The 27,338-nt window shown below is 48.7% G+C and overlaps 1 protein-coding gene and 1 long non-coding RNA gene across 4 annotated transcripts; one reads left to right on the forward strand and one right to left on the reverse strand.

Moving 5' to 3' along the window:
• The first annotated feature begins 263 nt into the window (after positions 1–263).
• On the forward strand, positions 264–9,254 carry LOC308573589. Its single transcript, XR_014002115.1, has 5 exons — positions 264–380; positions 1,732–1,807; positions 2,990–3,068; positions 4,452–4,541; positions 9,136–9,254. It is a non-coding gene; the product is annotated as an uncharacterized lncRNA (long non-coding RNA).
• A 4,470-nt stretch (positions 9,255–13,724) lies between these two features.
• Positions 13,725–26,004, reverse strand: MAPDA (N6-Methyl-AMP deaminase). Of its 3 annotated transcripts, XM_081170697.1 has the most exons (11): positions 25,948–26,004; positions 25,128–25,232; positions 24,232–24,257; positions 23,381–23,441; positions 22,103–22,190; positions 21,048–21,129; positions 20,276–20,402; positions 19,098–19,178; positions 15,642–15,780; positions 14,958–15,058; positions 13,725–14,025 (listed from the first exon to the last, which is right to left on the reverse strand). In XM_081170697.1, exons 1-11 carry the CDS (start codon positions 25,999–26,001, stop codon positions 13,837–13,839), a joined length of 1,053 nt encoding a protein of 350 aa, XP_081026823.1. In that variant the 5' UTR covers positions 26,002–26,004; the 3' UTR covers positions 13,725–13,836. The 3 variants fall into 3 exon arrangements, with proteins under 3 accessions (XP_081026823.1, XP_081026822.1, XP_081026821.1); XM_081170696.1 differs by lacking the exons at positions 24,232–24,257; positions 25,128–25,232; positions 25,948–26,004 and adding an exon at positions 23,769–23,891 and having other exon boundaries at positions 20,306–20,402; XM_081170695.1 differs by lacking the exons at positions 24,232–24,257; positions 25,128–25,232; positions 25,948–26,004 and adding an exon at positions 23,769–23,890.
• Between the last annotated feature and the right edge of the window lie 1,334 nt (positions 26,005–27,338).

Consider the following 27,338-nt stretch of genomic DNA (forward strand, 5'->3'; position numbering starts at 1 on the left):
GGCAACAGTGGGCAAAACAACAGATGCAGCTCTTAGCCGTTGGTAAGGCCAGTTGCATTCCAGCTACGTCTGGCCTGGAGGGGGCTTAGGGAAGGTCTGGGGCGACAGATAGTGAGGTCTGGGCCCACAGGCTTCTGTGTTCTGCTGCTTGTGAATAAACAGCTTTTCTTCTGCTCCAGCCTCCTAATAAGTCTTGGTACCCCATGGGTCCAGCCTGGCAGTGAAGCCACACAGCACAATGGCCAATCAGCTTCAGGCAGGAGCCATTGTGAGATCATGGGTAATACGTATGTAGGGTAATAGTGGTATTAAGAATAATAATAATCAGACCTAGGGCCAGCCAAGTGCTGGGATGAACACAATATGGCTTTCCCCTACAGGTAAGTGTCATCTGCTCAGATGAGGTGCCTTCACACTGGGGACCTCCCTGCTTCTGGGACTGTGATAGAGGATCTCTAAAGCAGGGTGGGGGACCTGCCAGGGTCATCCAGATGTTGCAGGATGACAGCTCCCATCCCTGCTGACCACTGGCCATGCTGGCTGAGGCTCAGGGTCATCTTACCCATAGAGGTGCGGGGCACCCGGGCTCCCAGGGGCGCCAGGCCAAGAGTTTGGGGCCCGAGGGTTGAGTCCAGGGAAGAGCCCGCCCACTGGTTGGAGCAGGCTCTTCTACTGCGGGTGGCTCTGCGGTGCAAGTTCGGGGGGGACTGAGCCAGTGAGACGCTGAGGCAGCTGGCCGGCTCCACCCTGGGACTGGGCAACCTGGGGGGGGGGCGGACTGGGTGGATCTTTGCACCCCAGCACTGCATATGCTTAAGACAACCCTGCTGAGGCTGGTGAGAATTAGAGTGCAGCAGAATCTGGAGAGAACCACTTTGGTGCTCTCTTCTAAAGGCTGACTGCCGAGGAGAGGACCCTTCTGTTTGGGGCCTGCTTGTGGCTTTCCCACCAGGATCCGGTTGGCACTGTGAGAACGGGATGGTGGACAGGCCTGATCCAGCAGGGTTTGTGGGTTGTGGTGGGAGTGTAGGAAGCATCTGGTTGAGAGCGCTTGCATTAAGGCGCCACCCGTGTCAGCAGTACCTGGACCATGAATGGTTGACAAATAAATCACCTCAAGTATTAAGGATGTTTCCCATGTGTTGCTTTGCCAAACTCAGCTGGCAAGTGCCGAGGGAACTTTACCCAAAACAGGGACCCTAAGAAATGGGGGGGGGGGGAGGTGTCAACATGATAGTTGAAACTCCCAGGCTTTGCAGAAGTACAAAATCTTTAGGGAGGTAGCAACCTGACCCTCACCCAAAAAAATCACACAGCCCAATGAAACCCAATGAAGCCTGCTCAGTGGCCACAGAATGTTAAATACTGTTCCAGGTGAAATGTGGGTTTGGAGTGGGGAGTTATGGGGAGGGGAGATATAGTTCATGCCAGGAATAATTCTATATTTTTCTCTTTTACTAAATTAATGGGTTCCTGCCCTGACCTCTTCCTCCCCACCCCACCCCATAACAGCATTGTTAGTTGTTTCTTTTTGAGTGGCGTATCTGCCTGTGAAATTTCATTGGTGTGCTTAGAGATGGTCAACAAGGCATCTGGGGAAGGGGGAGGAGACTGCCCTGCTGGGTGGGCACAGCCTTTCTGGATTTCTATTGTAGCAGGTGTAGGACTCATTTGTCAGAAAAGAACAGGAAAGCTAAGCCCTGCTTGTCCTCTGTCATGCCTGTTTCACAGAGCTTACCTGCCTCCCTATGCCATCGCCCCACAATATGGCACCCACAGGCCCGCCTGCCTCTACGTTCCTAGTCCTGTAAGTATGGATTCCCCTCCCCCTACTTGGTTGTTGTCTTGGCCTTGGTGTAGCTCCAAGCCTAGACAACTGCATTATGAGCTCAATGTAGGGCTGCCCTTGAAGAGTGTTTGGGAGGCAATCTGTTTCCTGGCTGGGTTGGGTGACCAAAAGTGCACATTGCCCATGGCTGAAAGTCTGGATTATTTCTGGATTATTTCCCTCTGCCATATACAGGGAATGACCATCTTGCTCTCAACCAAAACATATGAAACTGCTGATGCACACACCTCTTTTGGCCCCAGAAGCGGGCGGAATGGGCTTACATGGAACTGCTGACACATACGATAACACAGAACACAACCCCCGTACTGTACTTGACATGGCCAGCTCTATGGTTTGGGGCTCTGAATGTTTAAAGGACTGTCCCTGCCCTGAGACTGTCTCCTTGTGTCTACAAGTCTAATGGCTTTGAAATGTTTTTCCTGACTCAGCCGGGACCCAATTTGCAAGACAAGCTTCCAATGTAGGAACCTCTTGGCATAACTGCAAACTTCAATGTGTGTTTTCCTGAAGATGCGTAATCAACTTGGATATCTTTTATAAGCTTGGTTTGTTCTCTCGCTCTTTCTCTCTCTCTCACCCCAACAAGTACTGATAATTTATTCTGTTTTCCTCAAAGTAAGCTTGTATATAAAGCTGCCATTGATCCACCCACCTTAGTACAGTATTGTCTACTCTGACTGGCAGTGGCTCTCCAGAAATGGGAAGCTATTTAGGTGGTGATGCTGGCGGGGACTGACCCTGACACCTTCTATGTGCAAAGTCAATTGTTACCACAGATGTAGCTATAGACCCTCTCCATAATGGAGGTGATTATGATGAACACAGTAGTGCAATTTTTGAAAATTAATTACATGTTAAAAAGAACAACACAAAAGATTATTACTGAAGGAGTTTGGGGAAAGCATGTTGGGAGAGGCCCGTGGCTCAGGGGCAGAGCTTCCGCCCTGCATGCGGAAGGTTCCTGGTTCAATCCCTGGCATTACCATGGAGGCCGGGAGAGAGTCCTGCCTGAAACCCTGGAGAGCTGCTGCCAGCCAGTGTAGACATTAGTGAGCTAGATGGGAAGGGGGCAGATGGGCCAACTTGGTACAAGGCAGCTTCCTGTATTCCTAATTTTATTTTATTGTCTCCTTGAAGATTGTAGACTACCATGGATTCATGAGAGAATGCATTAAACACCGGGGAGCCATGATCATTGATCTGAGTGAGGCTACAGGTAAAAGCCTTATTAGGGTTAAGCCGATGTCTTGAAGGTGCCTTCATCCCTTGTTGCCACCCAAAAGCCATAGCAGGCGATTCCCAGGAACTCCTTGCCAAGGTTTCTGCAAACATCTTGTACTTGAGGCATGTTTGTTTGGATTGAAACTGGAAACACAGTTCACTCTCCGCTACAAATTGCCCTGGAGATTTGAAAACAGGATAATGCACCTTGATATAAGTTCATAATGTTTTGTGCTTTAAAAAGTAATGTATGTTTATTATTCTCTCATAGGAATATGTTCTGTTTTTAAAAACCCTAATTACTCATTTTAAAGAGTAGTGATTTTTAATGATGCAAGTTTATGTGAATTCTGTTAGCTGGGCTTAAATTTTGTTCTCTTGCTTTGTGCTGCTGAGTCTGAAGACCAATGTAATAAAAGATACTTGATTCTGCTCTCCAAGTTTTCAGACAAGGAGTCTTTCCAAGGCCAGGGATCCCAGGGATTGAACCTGAAGCCTTCTGCAGACAGTGCATTCTCCCACTGACCTGCAGCCAATTGTTGTTGGCATCTGTCTGTCTCAAGAGACAATGGAGTGCACCTCTGGGGGTGAAGTCATGCTGCTTCATTAGCAGCATTAGTGACCTCCCTGGGCGCAAGCCTGAGCAGTGTGTAGGGAGGTTCTGGCTGCCCAGACGACAAGATCCCCTCTTGGCCTCGGTGATGTGATCCAAAGGAAAGCAGAACAATGCCTTTGGCACCAGCTTGCGTTGCCAGTGTGATATTTGCTTTGCTGACAAGTATGCAGGCAGTGCATGAGTAGAGGCAGGCCAATGGCAAGGCAACAGGTCTCCCCAGGTTCTGACCACAGTTTCCACCACCTCCAGCAAGAGAGATTAACTGCTTTGGAGGAAGAGCTGCAGCCAAGTAGAAGGTCCCAGGTTCCACCCCTGGCAGCTCCAGAGAGCGTTGTGAGAGTCCCCTGCTTGAAATCCTGGAAAGCAGGCCCCTCTCCTGATGGCCAGGGCTGCCCCTGGGTCTCACTTGTATAAGGCAGTCATTTCTGTACTGCTCTGTGTGGGACCCAAAGCTCATGGAGAAGCAAGCTGTCCTCAGGTGCTGACTCTGCGAGCCCCTCCATCCTGTGCTCAGGCTGCACATAGGGATAAATAAAACCATCTATCCTAAAGACACTGTGGTCTCTCTTGACCTTCATTCCAAGGAAAGTGAACCCCAAGTAAAGCGAGTGCTTGGAAGCCTTGGAGTCTCTTGTTGTTTGGAGATTGGGGGGCATGTATTATGAAGATCAGAGTGCAGCACCCTCAATTCATTCCTAAGGAGAATATTTTTTCTTCCATACATGGGAAACTATGCTAAACTCGTCACTTTCCTTTCTTCAGGACCTGGCCTTACGTGGGAACAAAAGTGGATCAATTATGTCAATGTTGTCAACTCCGTCAAGCCCTGGAGAGCAGCTGGCAAACCCTTTGGTCAGTGCCTGGGTCTCTCCCTCCTTTCTCACTCTCTTTTCTTTCTTTCAGATGACACTGCGTGTGGTTTTCAATGCTAGCTCTGCCTGCACAAAACAGCCCCCTTCAAGATATGACTGGCTTGGTTTTATTAATTTCAGCAGAGCTACTTTGAGTAGGATTAGCTGATTTTAACTAATTTTAAAATGTTTTTTAAAAAAATTTTCTTTGGATTTTTTGTATGTGGGGGGTGGGGGTGGGATGGATGTTTGGTTGGGCTTGGGGAATTATTATTTTTTTTATTTTGATGTTTTTGTAATTTCTACATTTTTTTGTTTGTATTGTTTTATTGGTTTTGTTTGTGTGTTTAAGGTGTTATTTTGTTTTTAGGGGGAGGGTTCAGGGCTGCCGGGGAGTGGGCCCCAGCCCACAAAATGGCTGGGGCATGTTCCACAGGGGGGGATGCACTGGGACAACCGATCTTGGTGATCACGGGTAGGAGGAGGAGTTACGCTAAGACCAGACCATGTCATTACAGAGGAGGCAGGTTTAGTCGTTGTCTGAGGACTATCCCTGCCTCCGGGTCTGGTCCTGACCGGATGGATACTAGAATCAGCAAGGGATACCCACGTGACCTGAAGGTGCTGCTGTGCAATGCCAGGTCAATGATTCGTAAGACCACTGCCATCCATGACTTGATCATGGATGGAGGATTTGACCTGGCATGTGTAACAGAGACTTGGTTGGATGAAGCAGATGGGCCTGTCCTTGCCGCTGCTTGTCCACCAGGTTTCTCTTACGCACAGCAACCCAGGTCACGTGGGCGGGGAGGGGGGTTGCAGTGATTTTTAGGAAGTCATTAGTTTGCACCAGGCGTCCTATTGGGAAGACCCAGTTTTCTGAGTGCATGTTCTGGAAGTTGGGCAATAGGGGCAGTACAGGATTCCTTTTGGTGTACCGACCTCCCCGCTGCACCAAGGATTCCCTGCCCGAGCTGCTTCAGGTCGTGGCGGATGTTCTCCTGGAGACACCTAGCCTGGTCGTCCTAGGGGATTTTAACATCCATGCCGACACGACCTTACAAGGGGCCGCTCGGGACTTCGTGGAAAGCATGGCCTCCATGGGGCTGTCCCTGAATAAGTCTGGCCCAACCCATAGCCGTGGACATGCCTTGGACCTGGTGTTTACCTCTATGGATGTTGGTGATCTGACACTAAGTAAAAGCGAAATGAAAGAAGTGCCATGGTCAGATCACTTCCTGGTGCAACTGGACTTCTCTGCGACCCATCCCCTCTGCAGGGAGGTGGGACCAATTCGGATGGTCCGCCCCCGCCACTTAATGGATCCAAATGGTTTCCAGAGAGTGGTAGGGGATGCTTTATCCCATGTTGATGGCCTTTCAGCCGATTCCCTGGTGGCCCGCTGGAATGTGGAGTTAACCAGGGCTATTGACTGTTTGGCTCCGAAGCGCCCTCTCCGATTGCATGGAGCCCGGACAGCCCCGTGGTTTTCCACGGATCTGAGGGCAATGAAACAATCGTTGAGACGGCTAGAGCGCCGGTGGCGGATAACTCATTCCGAATCTGACCGGACACAGGTTAGAGCTCAACGTCGAGCCTACCAAGTGGCGATAGCGACGGCGAAGAAGAATTTCTTCACCGCCTCTATTGCATCTGCAGAAAACAGCAGCAGGAGACTTTTTCAGGTGGTTCACAATTTAGCGGAACCACCTGCAACATCGGGGCCCAGTACGGGCCACATGTTCTCCTGCAATGATTTTGCAAAGTTTTTTGCAGATAAAATCGCCCAGATTCGGGAAGAAGTAGACTCCACCGTGAGAGCAGGGCCGGGGCGGGAGACTGCTAGAGTTCTGTCTAGTCAAGTTGAGTGGGATCAATTCCAATCTGTTACCTCCGAGGATGTGGACAGGCTGCTTGGACGAGTGAAACCAACCACCTGTCTCCTGGATCCTTGCCCATCCTGGCTTATAAAAGCTAGCCGGGAAGGACTCGGCGATGGGCTTCGTGGGGTGGTGAATGCTTCCCTCCGTGAGGGAGCCTTCCCAGACCCGCTGAAAGAGGCGGTTATTAAACCGCTTCTTAAAAAACCATCTTTAGATGCGGCCACGATGGCCAACTATCGACCAGTCTCAAATCTTCCATTCCTGGGCAAGGTGATTGAGCGAGTGGTTGCTGAACAACTCCAGGCACGCCTGGAAGAAGCGGACCATTTGGATCCCTTCCAGTCGGGATTCAGGCCTCATCATGGGACTGAAACTGCCTTGGTCGCACTGGTTGACGATCTCCGGCGGGCTAGGGACAAAGGTGAGAGCTGTTTCCTAGTTCTGCTGGATCTCTCAGCGGCGTTTGATACCATCGACCATACCATCCTTCTGGACCGTCTTGAGGGGCTGGGAGCTGGGGGCACTGTTATACAGTGGTTCCGCTCCTTCCTCCTGGGCCGTGTTCAGAAAGTGGTGGTGGGGGATGAGTGTTCAGACCCTTGGGCCCTCACTTGTGGGGTGCCTCAGGGTTCTGTCCTCTCCCCCATGCTTTTTAACATCTATATGAAGCCGCTGGGAGAGATCATCAGGAGGTTTGGGCTGGGTGTTCATCAGTATGCGGATGACACCCAGCTCTACCTCTCTTTTAAATCAGAACCAGTGAAGGCGGTGAAGGTCCTGTCTGAGTGTCTGGAGGCGGTTGGAGGATGGATGGCGGCTAACAGATTGAGGTTGAACCCTGACAAGACAGAAGTACTGTTTTTGGGGGACAGGAGGCGGGCAGGTGTGGAGGATTCCCTGGTCCTGAATGGGGTAACTGTGCCCCTGAAGGACCAGGTGCGCAGCCTGGGAGTCATTTTGGACTCACAGCTGTCCATGGAGGCACAGGTCAAATCTGTGTCCAGGGCAGCTGTTTACCAGCTCCATCTGGTACGTAGGCTGAGACCCTATCTGCCTGCGGACTGTCTCGCCAGAGTGGTGCATGCTCTGGTTATCTCCCGCTTGGACTACTGCAATGCGCTCTACGTGGGGCTACCTTTGAAGGTGACGCGGAAACTACAACTAATCCAGAATGCGGCAGCTAGACTGGTGACTGGGAGCGGCCGCCGAGACCATATAACACCGGTCTTGAAAGACCTGCATTGGCTCCCAGTACGTTTCCGAGCACAATTCAAAGTGTTGGTGCTGACCTTTAAAGCCCTAAATGGCCTCGGTCCAGTATACCTGAAGGAGCGTCTCCACCCCCATCATTCTGCCCGGACGCTGAGGTCCAGCGCCGAGGGCCTTCTGGCGGTTCCCTCACTGCGAGAAGCAAAGCTACAGGGAACCAGGCAGAGGGCCTTCTCGGTAGTGGCGCCCGCCCTGTGGAACGCCCTTCCAGCAGATGTCAAAGCGATAAACAACTACCTGACATTCAGGAGACATCTTAAGGCAGCCCTGTTCAGGGAAGTTTTTAACGTGTGACATTTTACTGTATTTTTGGTTTTTATAGAGTGGCTGGGGAGGCCCAGCCAGATGGGCGGGGTATAAATAATAAATTATTATTATTATTATTATTATACCACATGCAGGTTCTTGGAGTGGGTTTGGGCCAGTTCACACATGCATGCCCAACACTCAAGCAATGCCTCCGCCTGTGCGAATGGGGTCACAGGACTTCCTCTGTGTGAAGGATCATGACTAGCTTGGACTAGGGAGGCCTGGGTTCAAGCACATGAAGGCTATGCTTTGCCTCCACAGCCAGAGGCAGCAATGCTTCTGAGTATCAGTCACTGGAGAGCACAAGAGAAGGCTCCTGTGCTCAGGCCTCGCTTGCGGGTTTCCCCCCCCCCCCGGCACCTGGTTGGCCCCTGGGCAGCAGGCTCTTCTTAGGTGGCTTTGGGCAAGTCATGCGCTCCCCTGACAGGGTTCTTGCAAGGATAAAGAGTGATATAAGCCACATGTGCACCATCTTGAGTTCCTTGCAGGCAGGTGGGATAGAAGAGTGAAAAACAAAGAATGAAATGTGATATATTTGATAGGAACAGAGGGGGCTGCCTTATACTAAATCAGGCTATTTTGGCTGCATAGCCCAGTATTATTGACTCTGACTGGCAGCCGCTTTCCAGAGTCTGAGATAGAGATAGGTCTATCTCCATTACCTGGTGTTTGGTTACTTTCATTCAGGACTGAATGGTGGGGGGGGGGGAGTGAAGGTGGACAAGGATCTGGAAAGCAAATCCTATCAGTAAAAGCTATTAGGAATACTATTGCAGGGGTGTTGGAGTAGATGGCTTCTAAGGCTCCATCTAGCATGACACCCTTGCAAAGCTTGCAGACCTAAGTCAAGGGCAAGGAAACTGGCAGCTGCATACGCCCTCAGTATGCCCTCCTTGCCCCAATTTTAGGCTTGAACAAAGCCTTTATAAAAGGCTGCTTGAGCGCCTACTGGCAGTGCTGATGGCCATTTCCAGAGAGGCAACAGTGGGGTGGGAGCAGGATCCCTTTCTGTGCACCTGCAACCCTCTGCTGGATGGATGAAGTCTGGTAAGAAGCCTCCCTAGCCCTTCTTCTCTTGGGGCTTTGGCTGTGAATTCTTTCATACAATTTGCAACTCTTTTTGGTATTTTGTAGTGTGTGACCGACTCTGGCTCTGGACCAGTTAAAAGGCAAGAAAGCAAGATAAGGAAGAAAGAAAAGACCTAGACAGCTTCTAAGCTCTTTGTGCTTTTATTAAACTTGCCAGCACCAAATGAGAATGTTTTGCTGGGGTTAAGCTTGAACCTGCAAGTGGTAAAATGAAAACAAACCAGAGCAAGAGCAGTCATTAGACAAGAGTGGATCAATGTTTACCGTAAACGCAGCCCTCTTAAGCATTCCTGAATGGGCCTTTGCTCTCTGGAATGTTCTGTGCTCCTGGCATTTACTCATTCCCTTTTCAGGGAGATGTCACACATAAGGTTATTACAACAAGCAGAGTTTACAAAAGCAAAAGGTTACAGTAGGATGGAAAAGACAACCTCTCTGTTTAGAAAAAGCTGTTGTTGCTGCTTCTCCTCCTCCACCCTTTCGACAGAAAACGAGGGCTCTATGAGGGAGGGGCCACCAGGGGAGTGGGACGCCATGAATTTATTTCTCTCCACAAAGGGCAAAGGTGGTCCTTCCATCTGCATATCAATCTGGCCGCTTCCACTGCAGCCTTTAAGATGCCCATTCACAGCTCCCATTATTTCCTTTGGGCCTCACTGTTGTACAACGGGCATTCTTATCCTGCATTTTAATGCCACCTGCTTAAGCGCCTCTTAGACGTCTCTCTCTTTGCTGACACTTCTCTTCTTTAGCATCTGGGACTGGGATCTTGCACATTAAGCTCAGAAGAGGAGTGTGTGTGTGGGGGGGGACACTCTAGAAATAACAAATCTCCAACCTGACAGAGGCAGCTCACACTTTTAACATGCTTCTGATCTCATTGCCCTCCCTACAGCAGAGAACAGAAAGGAGCCTCAGCCACCTTCTGCCTGCTTTAAGAACATTCCATCCCAGGATAAGGTCTGCTAAATTTTCCAGTTAGGCAAAACTAGCATATCAACTTTTGCCCTGACACATTCATTTTCTACAGGCAGGGAGCTTTAACATCTGGGCCATTCAAAGACATGAGCTGCATACAGACCGGCTTCACCAGCTAATCCTTCTGAATGTATAAACTGACTCAGAAAACACTCTGCACTCTTTGCAGATGAGCTAATGGTGTCAACACCAGACCCCATAAACACAGCAACCTCCCTAATCAGAGAGCTCATTACATTTGCAATGGTGTCGGGCCAACAGGTGAATTTTGCAAAGTTGGAAGCTATGTGCTTCAGCACCCCTCCTCACATCCAAAAAGAACTCGCTAACACAGGCATAGTCAAACTTGGCCTTCCAGATGTTTTGGGACTACAACTCCCATCATCCCTAGCTAACAGGACTCGTGGTCAGGGATGATGGGAGTTGTAGTCCCAAAACATCTGGAGGCGCTAACGTCGCCAAGGTAAAATTTTGCCACACCAAGTTCAGATACCTAGGGGTACAAATAACCAGAAACCTCAATAAATTATAGCTCCACAACTACAACCCCTTGTGACGACAAATTAACAAAGACCTAAAGAGATGGACACGGGTGGTGCTGTGGGCAAAACCTCAGTGCCTAGGACTTGCCGATCGTATGGTCGGCGGTTCGAATCCTCGCGGCGGGGTGAGCTCCCGTCCTTCGGTCCCAGCTCCTGCCCACCTAGCAGTTTGAAAGCACCCTTAAGTGCAAGTAGATAAATAGGTACCGCTTTATAGCGGGAAGGTAAACGGCGTTTCCGTGTGCTGCGCTGGTGCTGGCTCGCCAGAGCAGCTTCGTCACGCTGGCCATGTGACCCGGAAGTGTCTTCGGACAGCAAGTATTAGAAATCACCCCAGAATTGGCCCTACTAAACATCTTCCAAGACAATAATTCCCACTTGCATCACAAAGAACTCATCACCCACCCACTCTCAGCAGCCAGAAACATCATAACCAGACACTGGAGAAACCTGTCAGGAGTAAGCATGGACCAATGGTACCAAGTAGTATGGGAAACAGCCTTACTAGAAAAATTAACCAATAAACTGAAACTGACACGGGGACAAATAGAAGAAGGGGTGTGGCTCCCTTTTATCACATATACAGCCCAACAAGACAATGACAAGAATCCACCAATAGCATATGAATCAATATGGCTAACCTGATCCAAAACCACCCAGCCACCCCACTCACACATGGAGTTCACCACAGCCAATCACAAACAACCACACCCTAGGCCAACCCCAACCTCTCTCACCACCAAAGGAACACAAGTGAATAGTAAAGAGGGTGAATGAAACGATCGTTGAGATGGCTAGAGCACCGGTGGCGGCTAACTCATTCTGAAGCTGACCGGACACAGGTTAGAGCTCAATGTCGAGCCTACCAAGTGGCGGTAGCAACGGCGAAGAAGACTTTCTTCACCGCCTCTATTGCATCTGCGGAAAACAGCAGCAGGAGACTCTTTCAGGTGGTTCGCAATTTAGCGGAACCACCTGCGACATCGGGGCCCAGTATGGGCCACATGATCTCCTGCAATGATTTTGCAAAGTTTTTTGCAGATAAAGTCGCTCAGATTCGGGAAGAGATAGATTCCACCGTAGGAGCAGGGCCGGGGTGGGAGAGTGCTAGAGTCCTGTCTAGTCAAGTTGCGAGGGATCAGTTCCAATCTGTTACCCCCAAGGATGTGGACAGGCTGCTTGGACGAGTGAAACCAACCACCTGTCTCCTTGATCCTTGCCCATCCTGGCTTATAAAAGCTAGCCGGGAAGGGCTGGGCGATGGGCTCTGTGGGGTGGTGAATGCTTCCCTCTGTGATGGAGCCTTCCCAGACCCGCTGAAAGAGGCAGCTATCAAACCACTTCTTAAAAAAACATCTTTAGATGCTGCCAATATGGCCAACTATCGCCCAGTCTCAAATCTTCCATTCTTGGGCAAGGTGATTGAGCGAGTGGTTGCTGAAAAACTCCAGGCACGCCTGGAAGAAGCAGACCATTTGGATCCCTTCCAGTCAGGATTCAGGCCTCATCATGGGACTGAAACTGCCTTGGTCACACTGGCTGATGATCTCCGGCAGGTTAGAATCATAGAATCATAGAGTTGGAAGAGACCACAAGGGCCATCGAGTCCAACCCCCTGCCAAGCAGGAAACACCTGCTTGTTAGAGACAAAGGTTAGAGACAAAGGTGAGAGCAGTTTCCTAGTTCTGCTGGATCTCTCAGTGGCTTTTGACACCATCGACCATAACACCCTTCTGGACCGTCTAGAGGGGCTGCGAGCTGGGGGCACTGTTATACAGTGGTTCCGCTCCTTCCTCCTGGGCCGTGTTCAGAAAGTGGTGGGGGGGGGGATGAGTGTTCAGACCCCTGGGCTCTCACTTGTGGGGTGCCTCAGGGTTCTGTCCTCTACCCTGTGCTTTTCAACATCTATATGCGGCCGCTGGGAGAGATCAGGGGGTTTGGGCTGGGTGTTCATCAGTATGCGGATGATACCCAGCTCTACCTCTCTTTCAAATCAGAACCAGTGAAGGTGGTGAAGGTCCTGTGTGTCTGGAGATGGTTGGAGGATGGATGGCAGCTAACAGATTGAGGCTGAATCCTGACAAGACAGAAGTACTGTTTTGGGGGGACAGGAGGCGGGCAGGTGTGGAGGACTCCCTGGTCCTGAATGGGGTAACTGGGCCCCTGAAGGACCAGGTGCGTAGCCTGGGAGTCATTCTGGACTCACAGCTGTCCATGGAGGTGCAGGTCAATTCTGTGTCCAGGGCAGCTGTCTACCAGCTCCATCTGGTAAGCAGGTTGAGACCCTACTGCCCACGGACTGTCTCGCCAGAGTGGAGCATGCTCCAGTTATCTTTCGCTTGGACTACTGCAATGTGCTCTGCGTGGGGCTACCTTTGAAGATGACCTGGAAACTACAACTAATCCAGAATGCGGCAGCTAGACAGGTGACTGGGAGCGGCTGTCTTGAAAGACCTACACTGGCTCCCAGTACATTTCCAAGCACAATTGAAAGTGTTGATATTGACCTTTAAAGTCCTAAATGGCCTCGGTCCAGTATACCTGAAGGAGTGTCTCCACCTCCATCGTTCTGCCTGGACACTGAGGTCCAGCGCCAAGGGCCTTCTGGCGGTTCCCTCCCTGCAAGAAGCCAAGTTACAGGGAACCAGGCAGAGGGCCTTCTCGGTAGTGGCACCTGCCCTGTGGAACGCCCTCCCCCCAGATGTCAAAGAGAAAAATAACTACCAAACTTTTAGAAGACATCTGAAGGCAGCCCTGTTTAGGGAAGCTTTTAATGTTTAAAAGTTATTGTATTTTAGTGTTCTGTTGGAAGCCGCCCAGAATGGCTGGGGAAACCCAGCCAGATGGGCGGGGTATAAATAATAAGTTGTTATTATTATTATTATTATTATTATTATTATTATTATTATTATTATTATTATTACCTGCACAAGCGACGCTGACACAAAACCCCGCACATACATTAAGTAAAATAGAAACATCGCCACCTGACCCCACCCCACTTACTGTTCCCCCACCTCTTTCCCCCTTTTCTTCCTAATGCAACACTAATGTCTCAACAAATGAAACTGATCTGTAGAAAATGTAACTTGGAAAAAGAGATGTTGCACATACTTTTGTAAAGTAAGAAATCTTTAATAAAAAATACGTTGTTGTTTTTTAAAAACAACAACACTCTGCGCATGCAGCGTGAGTGCCATAGTTGTTGGCGGTCTGATATGGCTATTCAAAGCACAGATGCTTTCAGTTGATGCCACTGCTCCTTCAGTTTCGTCTTTGTATGACTGGAAGCAAAAATGCAGTTGATGGCATTGTAGGAGATTTCCCAGATCTGTGCCTTGGACAGTCGGAATGTGTCCGCAAGCAGCTGGTACTCCTGGCTCAGGTCAGTCGCAAAAACCCCCTTGTCGTCCGTCTGGCAGTAAAAGAAAATGGTGAAAGGGTTAATTTTATGGGCTTTGGGCACTTAAAGGACTGCATCACAGACTATTTTCCTAGCCAACAATGTAGTCTGCCTTCCAAAAATACTTTATATATAAACTTTTTGTTCCTGATGTCCCTGCCGAGGGCTGTTGCTTGTGAGGCTGGAAGGGCGTGGGGTGTGGGGTGTGGGAGGTGCCGGAAAGGCCATTATGAGATGGCTCAACCACGAGGGGCAAGCAGAACTTCCATGCCCCGGGGCAGCAGACCTGTGAATGCTGCTTGCTAGATACCAAGTAGAGGGAAGGCTGTTGCCTTCATGCCCTGTTCATGGACTTCCTGGAGTAAAGGTTGGAGTGTTGGGCTAGGACCTGGGAGACCAGGGTTCGAATCCCCACTCGACCATGAAGCGCACTGGGTGACCTTGGGCCTTTCAGCCTAGCCTAACTCACAGGGTTGTTGTGCGGAGTAAAAATGAGGACGCCACCTTGAGCTTATTGGAGAGGAAAAGTGGGCTATCAGTGTAATAAATAAATATCATTTGATTGGCTATTGTGGGAAATCAGAACGCTGCAACAGATGGCTCCTCCTGATCTGGCAGGGCTCATCTTCTTCTGACAGAGAAGCAAGGCTATTACAACATGTCAATGGGGGGGTGTCTCCCTATGCAGTGGTGTCCAAACTTTTTTCAAAGAGGGCCAGATTTGATGAAGTGAAGGGCCATGAGCTTTTTTTTAGGATTGAAGTTGTTGAGGTTTTTTTTTAGGATTTTACCCCAGGAAATAAACTGCCACAGGGGCCAGATTAAACCGACCGGCGGGCAGATTAGGCCCCCGAAACAGACTTTGGACATGCCTGCCCTATTGTTTTTGAAGAGGTTCTCCACCCTGACATCTTTGTGTGTCTGGATAACGCAGAGTGCCTTACGCAAAGCACGATGGGATGACCCAGGTTGTACCAGAATCCGAAGTGGTGTTGGTCGCTAGAAGGCACCGTCTGGCTTTTGAGGTTTGACGTCAGGCAGAGTTCTGAGGAAGACGAGAGAAGTCTGGTTCAGAAGGGGTCAAACGAGGAGAGCAAGCATGGGAAGGCCAGCCAAAGCACTTGCCCTAAAGCGGACATGGTCACCTCGCACGAGCAAAGTATAGCAGTGAAGACAAAGAAGCAGACCCTAGTGTGAAGGCCTTGGCGTTGCTCAAATTGTGTCTGCGGACTCAACGTGAGATGGTGTCAGTAGTGGCATGTGGCCCAGCCCACCTCAGACCTCCTGGGAGGAAGCACTGGCTTGAGAGGCTTCCACATGGAAACTGGCCCTGCATTAAAGAAAGGCTTTTCCCAGTGGAAGTGTCCCCAAATCCCCTTGTGAAGCTAGAAACAGCATGTCTGGTGTGGACGTTGTGAAGAAGGAAGAAGAGAACCAATGGCGCTCAGCACCAGCCACCTTCCTCCCCTCCTCTCACCAGGGACTGGCCTCCACCGGGCCTGAGAAAATGCTGCTGCAGCCACAGTTGTCATGGTAACCGCAGTTGAGCTCTGCCAACCAAAGGCGAAATGGCAAAGGAAAAGTGAATCCCAAGGACCCTCTATCTTTCCTTCAACACCTTTCCTTACCTAGGGGTGTGCGATTTTGCCGAACCAGCTGCACAAGATCCCCTGAGGCCAATGATGAAGAATGAAGAAATGTACCGTGTCCAATTCTGTCAGGTGGCAGGCCCAGGAGAAGCCTGGTCTCCTCTTCCTGGTTTGGGATCTGAGAGAAGACACATGGATTAACTATGCACTGTCTTTTGACCGTCCTGAACCCACCATTCAGCTTTGCTGGAGGACCCTCTTGGGTTCTAGTATCTTGAGGAAGGAAGAACCCTCCCCCCCCATGTTGCTCTTCTGCCCACTGTGCATAATCCGATGGGCCTCTGCTGTGATGCCCTGGCGCTCACCTTCATCCCCTCAATGCATTTGGTCACCCACTGCACACCTTTTCAAGTTCTATGAGCTGAAATAACCAGACCAACCAACCAAAACAAGAGCCCCATAAGATCGATTGCAGGTTTTTTGGAAATAGTACGTAGTATATAAATGTTTGTTTTATTAAAACGCAAAATCAAGTGTACAATAAAATCATCACAGAAAACATGTGTGAAATGTTGAAGCAGAGATGGGTACAGAGACATCAGTCAATACATTCCATAGTTTTGGCAAAAGAGAAATTCTAACAGGTCTGTAAAAATCAAAACACCATAAAGATGGATACCCCTTATTTCCCAGAGGGATGAGGAGCCTTTCCAGCAAAGCTCAGTTTGTGAAGCTCTACATGTATTCCTCCATTTCACTGCATTATTCACAGCTATTTATAGGGGAGGCAGGGAAAGCTACGTGCTCTGGTCCCAATCCTGATCAATATTTGTAATGCGTATGGGTTGCTCATGCGTAAGTTGCCGCCTCTCCAGGCTTTGTTGCCTTGCTAAACCTTTCAGTCTGGGCAGTCCTTCACTTCGTGGCTGCCTCAGTCGCTAGCAGAATCCGTCAGTGGGCGTTTCTTAAATCTTTTCCAACATAAAAGTTGTTTGACACCCAGTCTCCTCCTACTCTCTCTGCGCGGAAGTCTTCTGCGCAGGGTGGGCGTGGGTAGCGGAGGACCCGTGCTCTCCCTGCTGGTGTCCGGTGAAGAGTCCTGGAGCCCTCTCGCCGATTCCCCCATCAGCCCCTCTATATCCCTGGTGTTGCGCTGATTTGCTTCCCCATCTGTGGAGCTGCTTCTCTCCCTGCTGGGCCCTTCTCCAGCATCATTTGAGAGCCTTCCCTCCGCCTCTAGCTCCGATGTCAGTTCCCTGACAATATTGCATCCATCACTACTATTAAAAAAAGCCTAGACATATTAAATGCAATCGCACACTGAATGCAAATAATTGTTTGTCCCTCTCCAAAATCAATTAGGATCCATCACCTCTCAGTTGAAGGTAGACTAGTCCTCTTGGTTAACCTGTTCTGCTAAGTTCCATTTGTCCCTCACCATCTCCCTTTGAACACAGAAATATCAGCAGGGAAATGATAGGGGGGGGGAGGGACAAAAACTGGAGACTGAAAAAAGGAGGGGAGGAATGCCTAACGAGGTATAGAACAAAAAAAAAAGACAAAATCTGAAATCAGTTGTGTACAGCTGATGAACATGATTGCGAAAATGTATAAATTATTGTCGAAATTTTAAATGCAAGAACAAATTAAAGTATGCATGATCAAATGGGTGAGAAATTGTGGGTATAACATACAAATGGAACAGCGGTGAAATGTGTGGACTAAAGGGTTAAAATAGACACTGTGTTATAAAAGGAAACTTTAATAAAACGATGTACCATTGATATTTAACACCTGAGAAACTATTTAGAATGTATAAAATATCCCCAATACTTGTTGGAAATGTAAAGAACATGAAGGGACAGTCTATCACGCTTGGTGGACATGTGAAAAAAGCCAATAACTTTAGGTACACATAAACAGAAGACAGGAGTGCCTGGCGTGCTCTGGTCCAGGGGGTCATGAAGAGTCAGACACGACTAAACGACTAAACAACAACAACTCATAAACAATGATAGGGAGAATTTTGAAGGCTAACTTTCAATTGAACCCAGAACTCTTCCTGCTGGGACTTATGGATATACAAAAAAGAAAAAGGGGGGAAAAAGACTATGGAACGTTGTTCCAATATATGATTAGGACAGTGAAACTTATATACACAAAGATTGAAAGATTAATCATTACCAACAATGGAGGAATGGTTATTAAAATTATTAGACTTAGCTGAGATGGCAAAATTGACATGCTTAATCAGAGAAAAGTCACTGTTAAGTTATTAAAGATTGGAAAGCTCTCATAGACCTTTTGCATGAAATAATGGCATTTTGGTTTGAAGGCTGAAGATAATGTTGGTTTATAGAAAGTAGTCATGCTGGGGATTATATTGGAGTGGATGAGTTGAATAATGTTTATATATTTTGCTGACAGATGAAGAATTGTAAGTTCCTTAGTTTCTTAACTTTAATTTTCTTGTTCTCTCTCTCTTCCTTTCTTTTGTATCTGTGTTTTTTATCTAAAGTAATGTTTTAGTCTGAATAAAAAAGATATGTGATAATAAACTTTGTATCTCTCTTTTTAAATTCTAATAAAATTGATTCAAACAAGAAGTAGATGATATACCCACAGACAGGTACTCCAGCTTGCCGTTTCACGCTGCCAGCTTGAAGGAGGAAATACAAAGGTTTGGGAAAAGATCAAGGATCCCTCCATTGCCTCCTCCTCTCCCCTCCACTGTCACCTGGGGGCAGCCATATCCTCAGACCATGGGTAGGCAAACTAAGGCCTGGGGGCCAGATCCGGCCCAATCGCCTTCTAAATCCGGCACGTGGATGGTCTGGGAATCAGCGTGTTTTTACATGAGTAGAATGTGTGCTTTTATTTAAAATGCATCTCTGGGTTATTTGTGTGGCATAGGAATTCGTTCATCCCCACCCCTCCAAATATAGTCCACCCCCTCAAGGTCTGAGGGACAGTGGACCAGCCCCCTGCTGAAAAAGTTTGCTGACCCCTGCCTCAGACTGTCCCAGTGGGAGAGACAGAAAGCAGGAGGGCTAACTCCATCAGGGACCTCCTTCCCTGAACTAGGCCGGCTGGCCAATACAGGAACGGCTATTTAGAAACTGGTGCCTCCGCTTTGATTTTCCTCTTCCCTCCCTGTCCCTTTCCCCTTGCGTGTTGTGTTTTTTAGATTGTAAGCCTTGTAGCAAGCCACTAACAGGTACTACTAATTTATTTATTTATTGCCCATGCACAGTTCCCATGTGGCCAGTGCAAACTGAACAAGTGGCCCCTACACAGGCGGGACTGTCACACTGCGGCTTTGCAGCAGAAGCGGAGGCCATGGTGGCCTGCCAGTGCTGCGCTGATGGCAAAGACAACCTGCCTTCCAGGTGACACAGGGAACCCTACACACATCACTTAAAAATAAATAAATCCTGGTGCCACATTTAGCCTGAGAAGCTGCTCAGTGAGCAAGTCCCTGCAGCAGAATGTTACCTCCGAAAGATGCAATGCCAGCTTCAGCCCGGCTTTTTTCGCTTCTAAGAGAGGCTCCAGAAAGTCCTTGCCATGACCTGCCTTGAAGGTAAAGCAAAAATATAACTTAGGAAAGAAGTTTACATAATTATGCAAGTCGTGGAGAATGTGGAGAGAGAAAAGTCCCCCCCCCCCACTTCATAAGGCTAGAACTCGTGGGCAGCCAGAGAAACCGAAGGTTGGGAGGATTCAGGACAAAGCGCCTCTTCAAACAGCACAGAGTTAAACTATGGAAATTAAAGGTAAAGGGACCCCTGACCACTAGGTCCAGTCGTGGCCGACTCTGGGGCTGCGGCGCTCATCTCGCTTTATTGGCCGAGGGAGCCGGCGTACAGCTTCCAGGTCATGTGGCCAGCATGACTAAGCCGCTTCTGGCGAAACAGAGCAGCGCACGGAAACACCGTTTACCTTCCCACCGGAGCGGTACCTATTTATCTACTTGCACTTTGACGTGCTTTTGAACTGCTAGGTTGGCAGGAGCAGGGACCGAGCAACAGGAGCTCACCCCGTCACGGGGATTCGAACCGCCGACCTTCTGATTGGCAAGCCCTAGGCTCTGTGGTTTAACCCACAGCGCCACCTGCGTCCCTAAACTATGGAACTTGGGTGGCTTTAAAAAAGGAGTTGGACAAATTCATGGAGGAGGAGGAGGAGGGGGGGGCTCTGAGGGCTCCTGGCCATGAGGGCTCTGCTCTGCCTCCAGAGTCCAGAGGCAGGAATGCTTCTGAATGCCAGTTCCTGGAGGCGAGTCTTGTGCTCAAATCCTGCTTGCAGCTTTGGCACAGGCACCTGGTTGGCCACTGTGAGAACAGGATGCTGGGCTAAATGGGCCATTGGCCTGATCCTGCAGGCTCTTCTTAGGTTCTTAAGATACAGGTGAACAGAAGCCTTAACACAGCCTCCACCAACCTGGTGCCCTCCGGCTGTTTTGCATTACTACTCTGCTCAGCTTGAGCCAGCACAGTCCCAGCATCCACTTCTTTGTTTATTTCCCGCCATTCACCCAAAGGTCCCAAGGCAGGTCACAACAGTCATGGTTTAAAGCAGGTTGGCGAAGGCTGGCTTGAATCATGATAGAAACATATGATAATTTGGGCAATGGCAGAGGTGATTATTTCTTCTTTTTAAAGAAAGCTTACTGAAGGGTTTCCACTGAGGTCCAAGCCTACCACCACTCCATCTGTGGAAAGCAGGAAATCTTCGGCCAGTTTGACTGTTTCCTTTGCAGCTGTTTGTCCTCCTCTTCTATCCACAGATAACAGAAACCTAGAATATAGATAGCCATATTATTGCAGAAGTAACAACCATTAGCTCACAAATGAGGATTGTGATGTAGGGACTGGTCCAGGTTGAAAACTGTACAGCGGCAGCCAACTTCTTTTCCTGCTCAAGTGAATGCAATTAGCTCCTCTTGCAGAAAAGGCCAGGGAGACAGGGAAAACACCAGATAAGCTCTGGGTGGGAATCCTTCCCTGGAGATTCAGCACTAGAATCAGTGACATTTAAAACAAAAGGAGTCTGGTTTACAAACTTAAGTAAAGGTAAAGGTACCCCTGACCGTTAGGTCCAGTCGCGGACGACTCTGAGGATGCGCACTCATCTCGTTCTATAGGCTGAGGGAGCCAGCGTTTGTCCGCAGACAGCTTCTGGGTCATGTGACCAGAAAGACTAAGCCGCTTCTGGCGAACCAGAGCAGCGCATGAAAACGCTGTTTACCTTCCCGCTGGAGCGGTACCTATTTATCTACTTGCACTTTGATGTGCTTTTGACGTGCTAGGTGGGCAGGAGGTGGGACCGAGCAACGGGAGCTCACCCTGTCGCGGGGATTCGAACTGCTGACATTCCAATCGGCAAGCCCAAGGCTCAGTGGTTTAGACCACAGCGCCACCCATGTATCGCTTACAAACTTACCTAACATCTATATCCAAGCCATCTTCCTTGCATTGCCTTACACCCTCAAGTACAGCTTCCACATAGGTCCTTTTGGTCATACCTATGAAGAGAAGATCTGTATTCCTTTCAAACAGAAGGTATAAAGTGTTTGTGACACACACACACAAAACCCTAGGGTTTTGTTTCCTCGACCTCAGCCATACCCCAATCCATATATCACTAAAGGTCAGGTCACAACTGACCCACCCCCCCTGGCTTTCTTTTCACAGCACTCAAGCGCAGATGCAGGCTGGACATTTGCCAAGCCAGGGTTGCACTACTGCAGAAAGCCACTGGGGTCAAAAAATGGCGGGGCTTTAGCTCCACCCTGAAAGCCAGGAGGTTCCAGGAAAGGGCACAAGATGAGGCTATTCATACCCGGCCCAGTCCAGTCCGGCCCACTGCACCAAAAACTTCTCCATGCCATTTAGTTATTAAGATGTGTGCTCTCGTATAGTCTCGTCTCTTCAGCTTGTGAGATGCCTTGTGTATAGCAATGTAGAAAGCTGGTCTATCCCAATTAAAAAGGGAAATGAAATGAAATAAATAAAATCTATTCCCAATAGTCATGGACTGCTTTTCACCCTAGATGAGGAATCTAGGTGGGGAACCTCCATCAGCCCTGGCCTCCCCTCTGGCCCCCAAGGGCATTTTAGGGAAGCCTTATGATGTCAGCTGTCGAGCGGGTGAGGGAGGGGCTTCAAGGCAAGGACCTGGAGCTTGAAGTGCTCCCCCCTGACCTCAGCTGGTCGGGGGGGGGGGAGAACATGCCTTGCTCAAGAAGGGGGGAGCACTTCTCCCTCACACAGCTGCCCTTTTCAACTGATGTTTTCATAATAATTTATTTTATTTGTAGTTTTGCTGAGTGTTTTTTAAAAAAATGCAAGCAACCTTGAGTATGTTTTCTGTAAAGTGAAAAATAAATTGTTTCATGGAATGCATGTATGTGGAAAGCAATGCCCCATCTTGGAAGGGAGTGGCTGTAGTGGCAAAGAGCAGGCAATTATAAATTGAAAGGGGAATCCATTTGTCACCCGTGGTCGGCTCATCTCTGGGCGTGCTCCTTAGCTCTAGGTACTTGACTCCATCAGCAGCAAATTCCTGGACAACATCTTTCATTACCTGAAATTATAGCGGTATTTTGAACCTAAAGGATATTCACAAAGCACACTGCCATCGTTTCAAAGCTTTAACACACATTCCCCCCAGGGAAAAATCAAATCTCAAATTCACTCACATACCTGGTTCCATGAATCTATTTTTCAGAAATAATTCTTTTATCATCATGAAATATAAATATATGCAAAATCTAGGATATAAAAGTTATGCTTCATATACAATTCATTTACAACCCTAACACTTCAAAAATATTGTAATGTGAATTGTGAAATAGTAGGACATGAGTTTGTATTCATCTCCACGCCTCTAAAAAGACTCCATCCATTAAGAATTCTTTTTATTAATGATTGGAATTCAGCTACCTACCACTTCACCAATTTTTAATAATTGCTCCAGCTGCCAAACCTTATTTAATCACACCTTACTTGCTAATATTTTTCTGTTTCTTCAGTTCTTTGCAATGATCAGCTGTCCAACACACAAGTCAGACTCAAATCCTGTTCAGCCAGTAAGCTCACTGGGTGATCTTTGGCCAGTGATGATCACCGAGTCTAAACCTGCTCTGCTCCAAGGATAACGTCTGAGCTGGGAAGGGCAAGAGATGGCTGCGTGCCCCACTCTGAGCTCCTTAAAGGGAAAGGTGGAAGAAAAGCAGAAATATATGTAAGTAATACACCCAGAATACAAAACACAAAACAACCCCATGCGTGGCCAGTGATTGATTCCTTTTCATCATCAGCAAAAGACTAATTCTATTCTATTCTTTGTATTTACTTTCTGCATTTCTATTCCACCTTCTTTCCTCCAAAGAGCTCACAGTGGTCTGGCTAGTTCTCCCCACCCCATTTCATCCCCCCAACATCCCTGTGCTACGCAAGGCTGAGAGGCAGCAACTGGCCAAAGGCCACACACCAAGCTTCATGGCTGAGTAGAGATTTGAACCCTGGTCCAACACTCGAAGCACCACACCAGGGGTTGGCAACCTAAGGCCCATAGGCCACAAGCGGCCCATGGGGATCATTTAACTAGCCCATGGATCCCCCCCACCCGCTCAGTTGGCTCCTGTGCGCCACGCTAAACCAGCGCGGAGCAGAGCAGGGACCACCTTCTGCGATGCTGGCCGGCTTCCCATTGGCTGCAGGAAGCTCCATGCGATGAGAGCACACATTAAAATTAAGTTTGAGTTAGTGTACCATTAATATGTCTTCAGTCCTATTGGTAATCTGATGGATGATCTGGAACATCTGAAAACACCTAAAGAAAGAAAAGAGAGTTGCAATGAATAGGAATTCATCAAAACAAAGGGAAAAGTGGCACACTCCCCCAAAATCGTCTTTTTGAACTCGTTTCCAGAGATCACCTTTGTTTCAAATAGATTTCTGCATTTATCATGCATCCCTTCCCACACGCATGCACCTCTGAATTCAATGTACACATAAAAGGAATATTAAATATATAAATGATATAAATATAAATAAATATAAATTATAAAAAGGAAGACAATTTGTCCTCAGCATTATAATCTAAAAAGACTCAGCACAAAAGGAAAATGGATAGGGAGGGAGGAGGAAAGAAACAAACCTAAAGTTCAAGCTCTTACAAGTTGTTCTAATGACCAGCTGAGATGAAAGCATTCAAGGAACAGAGCTGGTCCCTTGGATGCCAATGCAGAGGTCCTCATCTCTTCTCTGCTACAGCCTGACGCTGCCACTTAAGAGCACATGGAGGAGTTAATTATGCAGCGCAGGAGGAACAGGAGTGCCAAAGAGTTTGGTTGGGAATTAGGGGGTGAGGGTGCAGAATCAGGTCTGTGCTTCATCTGAAGATCAGCTGCTGATGCTAACACATGCAACCTTGCACAAGGCCGAAGTTGCAGCACAGGGATTTCTCCTTGCATCTAAAGAGCAGCACACATCCATCTGACCAACAGGTGCAGAGGGTGGGATTGGGATATGTTGTGGGAGGAGGCAGCCAGGCAGATGCTTCACCTAATAAATTCCAGCGCGGGCCCTTCCTTTAAGGCTCAGGCTTGAGACATACTCACTCTTCCAGGCTTCTTCTCTTGCCCTTGTCATAGAATCATAGAATCATAGAATCATAGAGTTGGAAGAGACCACCAGGGCCATCGAGTCCAACCCCCTGCCAAGCAGGAAACACCATCAGAGCACTCCTGACATATGGTTGTCAAGCCTCTGCTTAAAGACCTCCAAAGTAGGAGACTCCACCACACTCCTTGGCAGCAAATTCCACTGTCGAACAGCTCTTACTGTCAGGAAGTTCTTCCTAATGTTTAGGTGGAATCTTCTTTCTTGTAGTTTGGATCCATTGCTCCGTGTCCGCTTCTCTGGAGCAGCAGAAAACAACCTTTCTCCCTCCTCTATGTGACATCCTTTTATATATTTGAACATGGCTATCATATCACCCCTTAACCTCCTCTTCTCCAGGCTAAACATGCCCAGCTCCCTTAGCCGTTCCTCATAAGGCATCGTTTCCAGGCCTTTGACCATTTTGGTTGCCCTCCTCTGGACACGTTCCAGTTTGTCAGTGTCCTTCTTGAATTGTGGTGCCCAGAACTGGACACAGTACTCCAGGTGTGGTCTGACCAGAGCAGAATACAGTGGCACTATTACTTCCCTTGATCTAGATGCTATACTCCTATTGATGCAGCCCAGAATTGCATTGGCTTTTTTAGCTGCCGCGTCACACTGTTGGCTCATGTCAAGTTTGTGGTCAACCAAGACTCCTAGATCCTTTTCACATGTACTGCTCTCAAGCCAGGTGTCACCCATCTTGTATTTGTGCCTCTCATTTTTTTTGCCCAAGTGCAATACTTTACATTTCTCCCTGTTAAAATTCATCTTGTTTGTTTTGGCCCAGTTCTCTAATCTGTCAAGGTCGTTTTGAAGTGTGATCCTGTCCTCTGGGGTGTTAGCCAATCACGTCAATCACGGTCATTCCATGAGGAACCTGAAGGTCTGCTTTCTGGGCCATCAATTTCTTCATGGTAGCAGAACTGATGGAGCCATTCAGGTGGGCGTGCAGCTCCTGATTCAGAAGCAAATACGTGCTCAACTCTCCCCAAATTTCATTAGAAACATTTTAAAAACACCCCCTTCCCCCCTACCAGTTCCCTCTCTTCCTTAACCTTAAGCTGTCAGTTCTTATTTCTGGCCGCCTACACAACTCAAGAGCAGGGGACTTTTGTTTAGGGCCGCATTCTCCTCTTGACAGCCTTCTGGGGGCCACAAGAAGTAGAAGGGTTGGATCAACAACAGTTGATAGCTTCAAGATGCTTCGCAGGAAGAAATTCCCCAATGGGATATATAAATTCTCTCTCATCATCCATCGGAACTGACTGGCAATGGGTTCATGAAAGACAAAAATAATTCTTTTTTACAGAACAAACCATTCACTTACAGAATTAACTGCGTGCCGTGAGGGTCACTCCCTCGGGAGGCTAAAACATGGAGGGCTAGCAAGTCGTGTAAGAAGCTCAGTGAAGGGACTGGGAACCCGGCCTCGCCCGAGCTCCTTCCAGGCGGAGACCCGCCCCTGAGGCCGGGCCCTGGGCCCAGGTGCTCCCGGGAAGGCGGCGGGCGACTCTCGGGCCTCGCCCCTTCCTTCTCGGCCTGCCGCCTTCTCCCGCGCCTCCTTTCAACCCCGCAGCCGGGCCGGGGAGCTCCGGCCTCTCCCTCCCCGCCACACCGCCCGCCTCTCGCCTTGCCCAAGGCCGCAGGCCCCTCTCCCGCCCCGGCCTCACCACTTTGGGCAGCTCCCGGTAGAAGCCGCGCGCTCCCGGGGGCTCCGCCGCCATCGCCGCGCCTCGCCCCGGCAGCAGCGCCGCCTCCCGGCCCCGCGCCGCCCACTCCCCGGGCGCTTCCTCGGAGGCGATCCAAGGCAGGCTCGCTAAAGGAGCCGGATCCGAGAAGCAGCAGTTCTGCCAAAGGACCCTCTTGCACGTGCACTCTTTTGCAAAGTGACTCTCAGATCACGTATCACATCCGCTTGGCTGTGCGACTGTGGCACCAAAATATGGGTCAGTCCCACAGATGCTCTGGGTTTTTTTACAGCCCCCCCCCCCGTGCATCATTACACCAGAAAGACCACCGGCCAGAGGTTTGCTGCATCACCACTGCACACAAAAACTGAGCATCCACGTGGCTTTACAGGAGGCCAGGCAGGGCTGCTGCTTTGGTGCTCAGCATGAGTGGAGAAAAGGCCCGCAGTCTCCATCCTCAGCAATGGCTGGGAGAGGTAAAGGTAAGACTCCGGGAGAGCTAAGGCCTGTCGAATTTGATACTGGGGTGCCATCTCAGTTTTCAGGCCGAGGGAGCCCCTAATGGCTGGGAGAACAGAGCTGCAAGTGCAGTTGTGAAAGACATGGGAGTCTTCCGCCCCTTTCTCCCATCAGCCTTAGGTTTTTGCCCCACCGATTCTTATTCTTACAGGATACAGTGGTACCCCAGGTTACATAAGCTTCAGGCTACAGATTCTGCTAACCCAGAAATAGTACCTCGGGTTAAGAACAGTACCTCTTCAGGATGAGAACAGAAATCGTGCTCCGGCGGCTAAAGTGGTGCTTCAGGTTAAGAAGAGTTTCAGGTTAAGTACAGACCTCTGGAACGAATTAAGTTCGTAACCCGAGGTACCACTGTATGGGAGTCATAATGTTAACTTTGGGTCCTCCCAAGTTTTATATCTGAGGACAAAGCAGCAGAAGTCTCTGTGTTAATTTAATGGCTCTAGCCAAGTCTGCTTTTCTATACAGTACTTGCCTCCCAACCACCCTATCTTTGATCAGCATTGCTGTGGCAGGCGTCTGGTGGGCTATAAATACAAGTGAAACTCAAAAAATTAGAATATTGTGGAAAAGTTCATTTATTTCAGTAATTCAACTTAAAAGGTGAAACTAATATATGAGATAGTCTCATGACATGCAAAGCGAGATATGTCAAGCCTTTATTTGTTACAATTGTGATGTACGCCATAAACACAATTATAACAAATAAAGGCTTGACATATCTCGCTTTGCATGTCATGAGACTATCTCATATTAGTTTCACCTTTTAAGTTGAATTACTGAAATAAATGAACTTTTCCACAATATTCTAATTTTTTGAGTTTCACTTGTAAAAGGCTTCACTGTACAGC

Source organism: Podarcis bocagei, assembly GCF_964188305.1.
Source record: "Podarcis bocagei genome assembly, chromosome: 14".
Classification (NCBI taxonomy): Eukaryota; Metazoa; Chordata; class Lepidosauria; order Squamata; family Lacertidae; genus Podarcis; species Podarcis bocagei.

Coding starts and splice junctions, on each gene's coding strand:
- MAPDA (XM_081170697.1), bottom strand. CDS start 26,001: ATGGCGGCGGAGCCCCCGGGAGCGCGCGGCTTCTACCGGGAGCTGCCC. Junction 24,258..25,127: donor ATGGAATGACCGTGATTGAC/GTGATTGGCTAA, acceptor TGATTCTATGAC/AAGGGCAAGAGAAGAAGCCT. Junction 20,403..21,047: donor GGCTTGGATATAGATGTTAG/GTAAGTTTGTAA, acceptor TCTATATTCTAG/GTTTCTGTTATCTGTGGATA.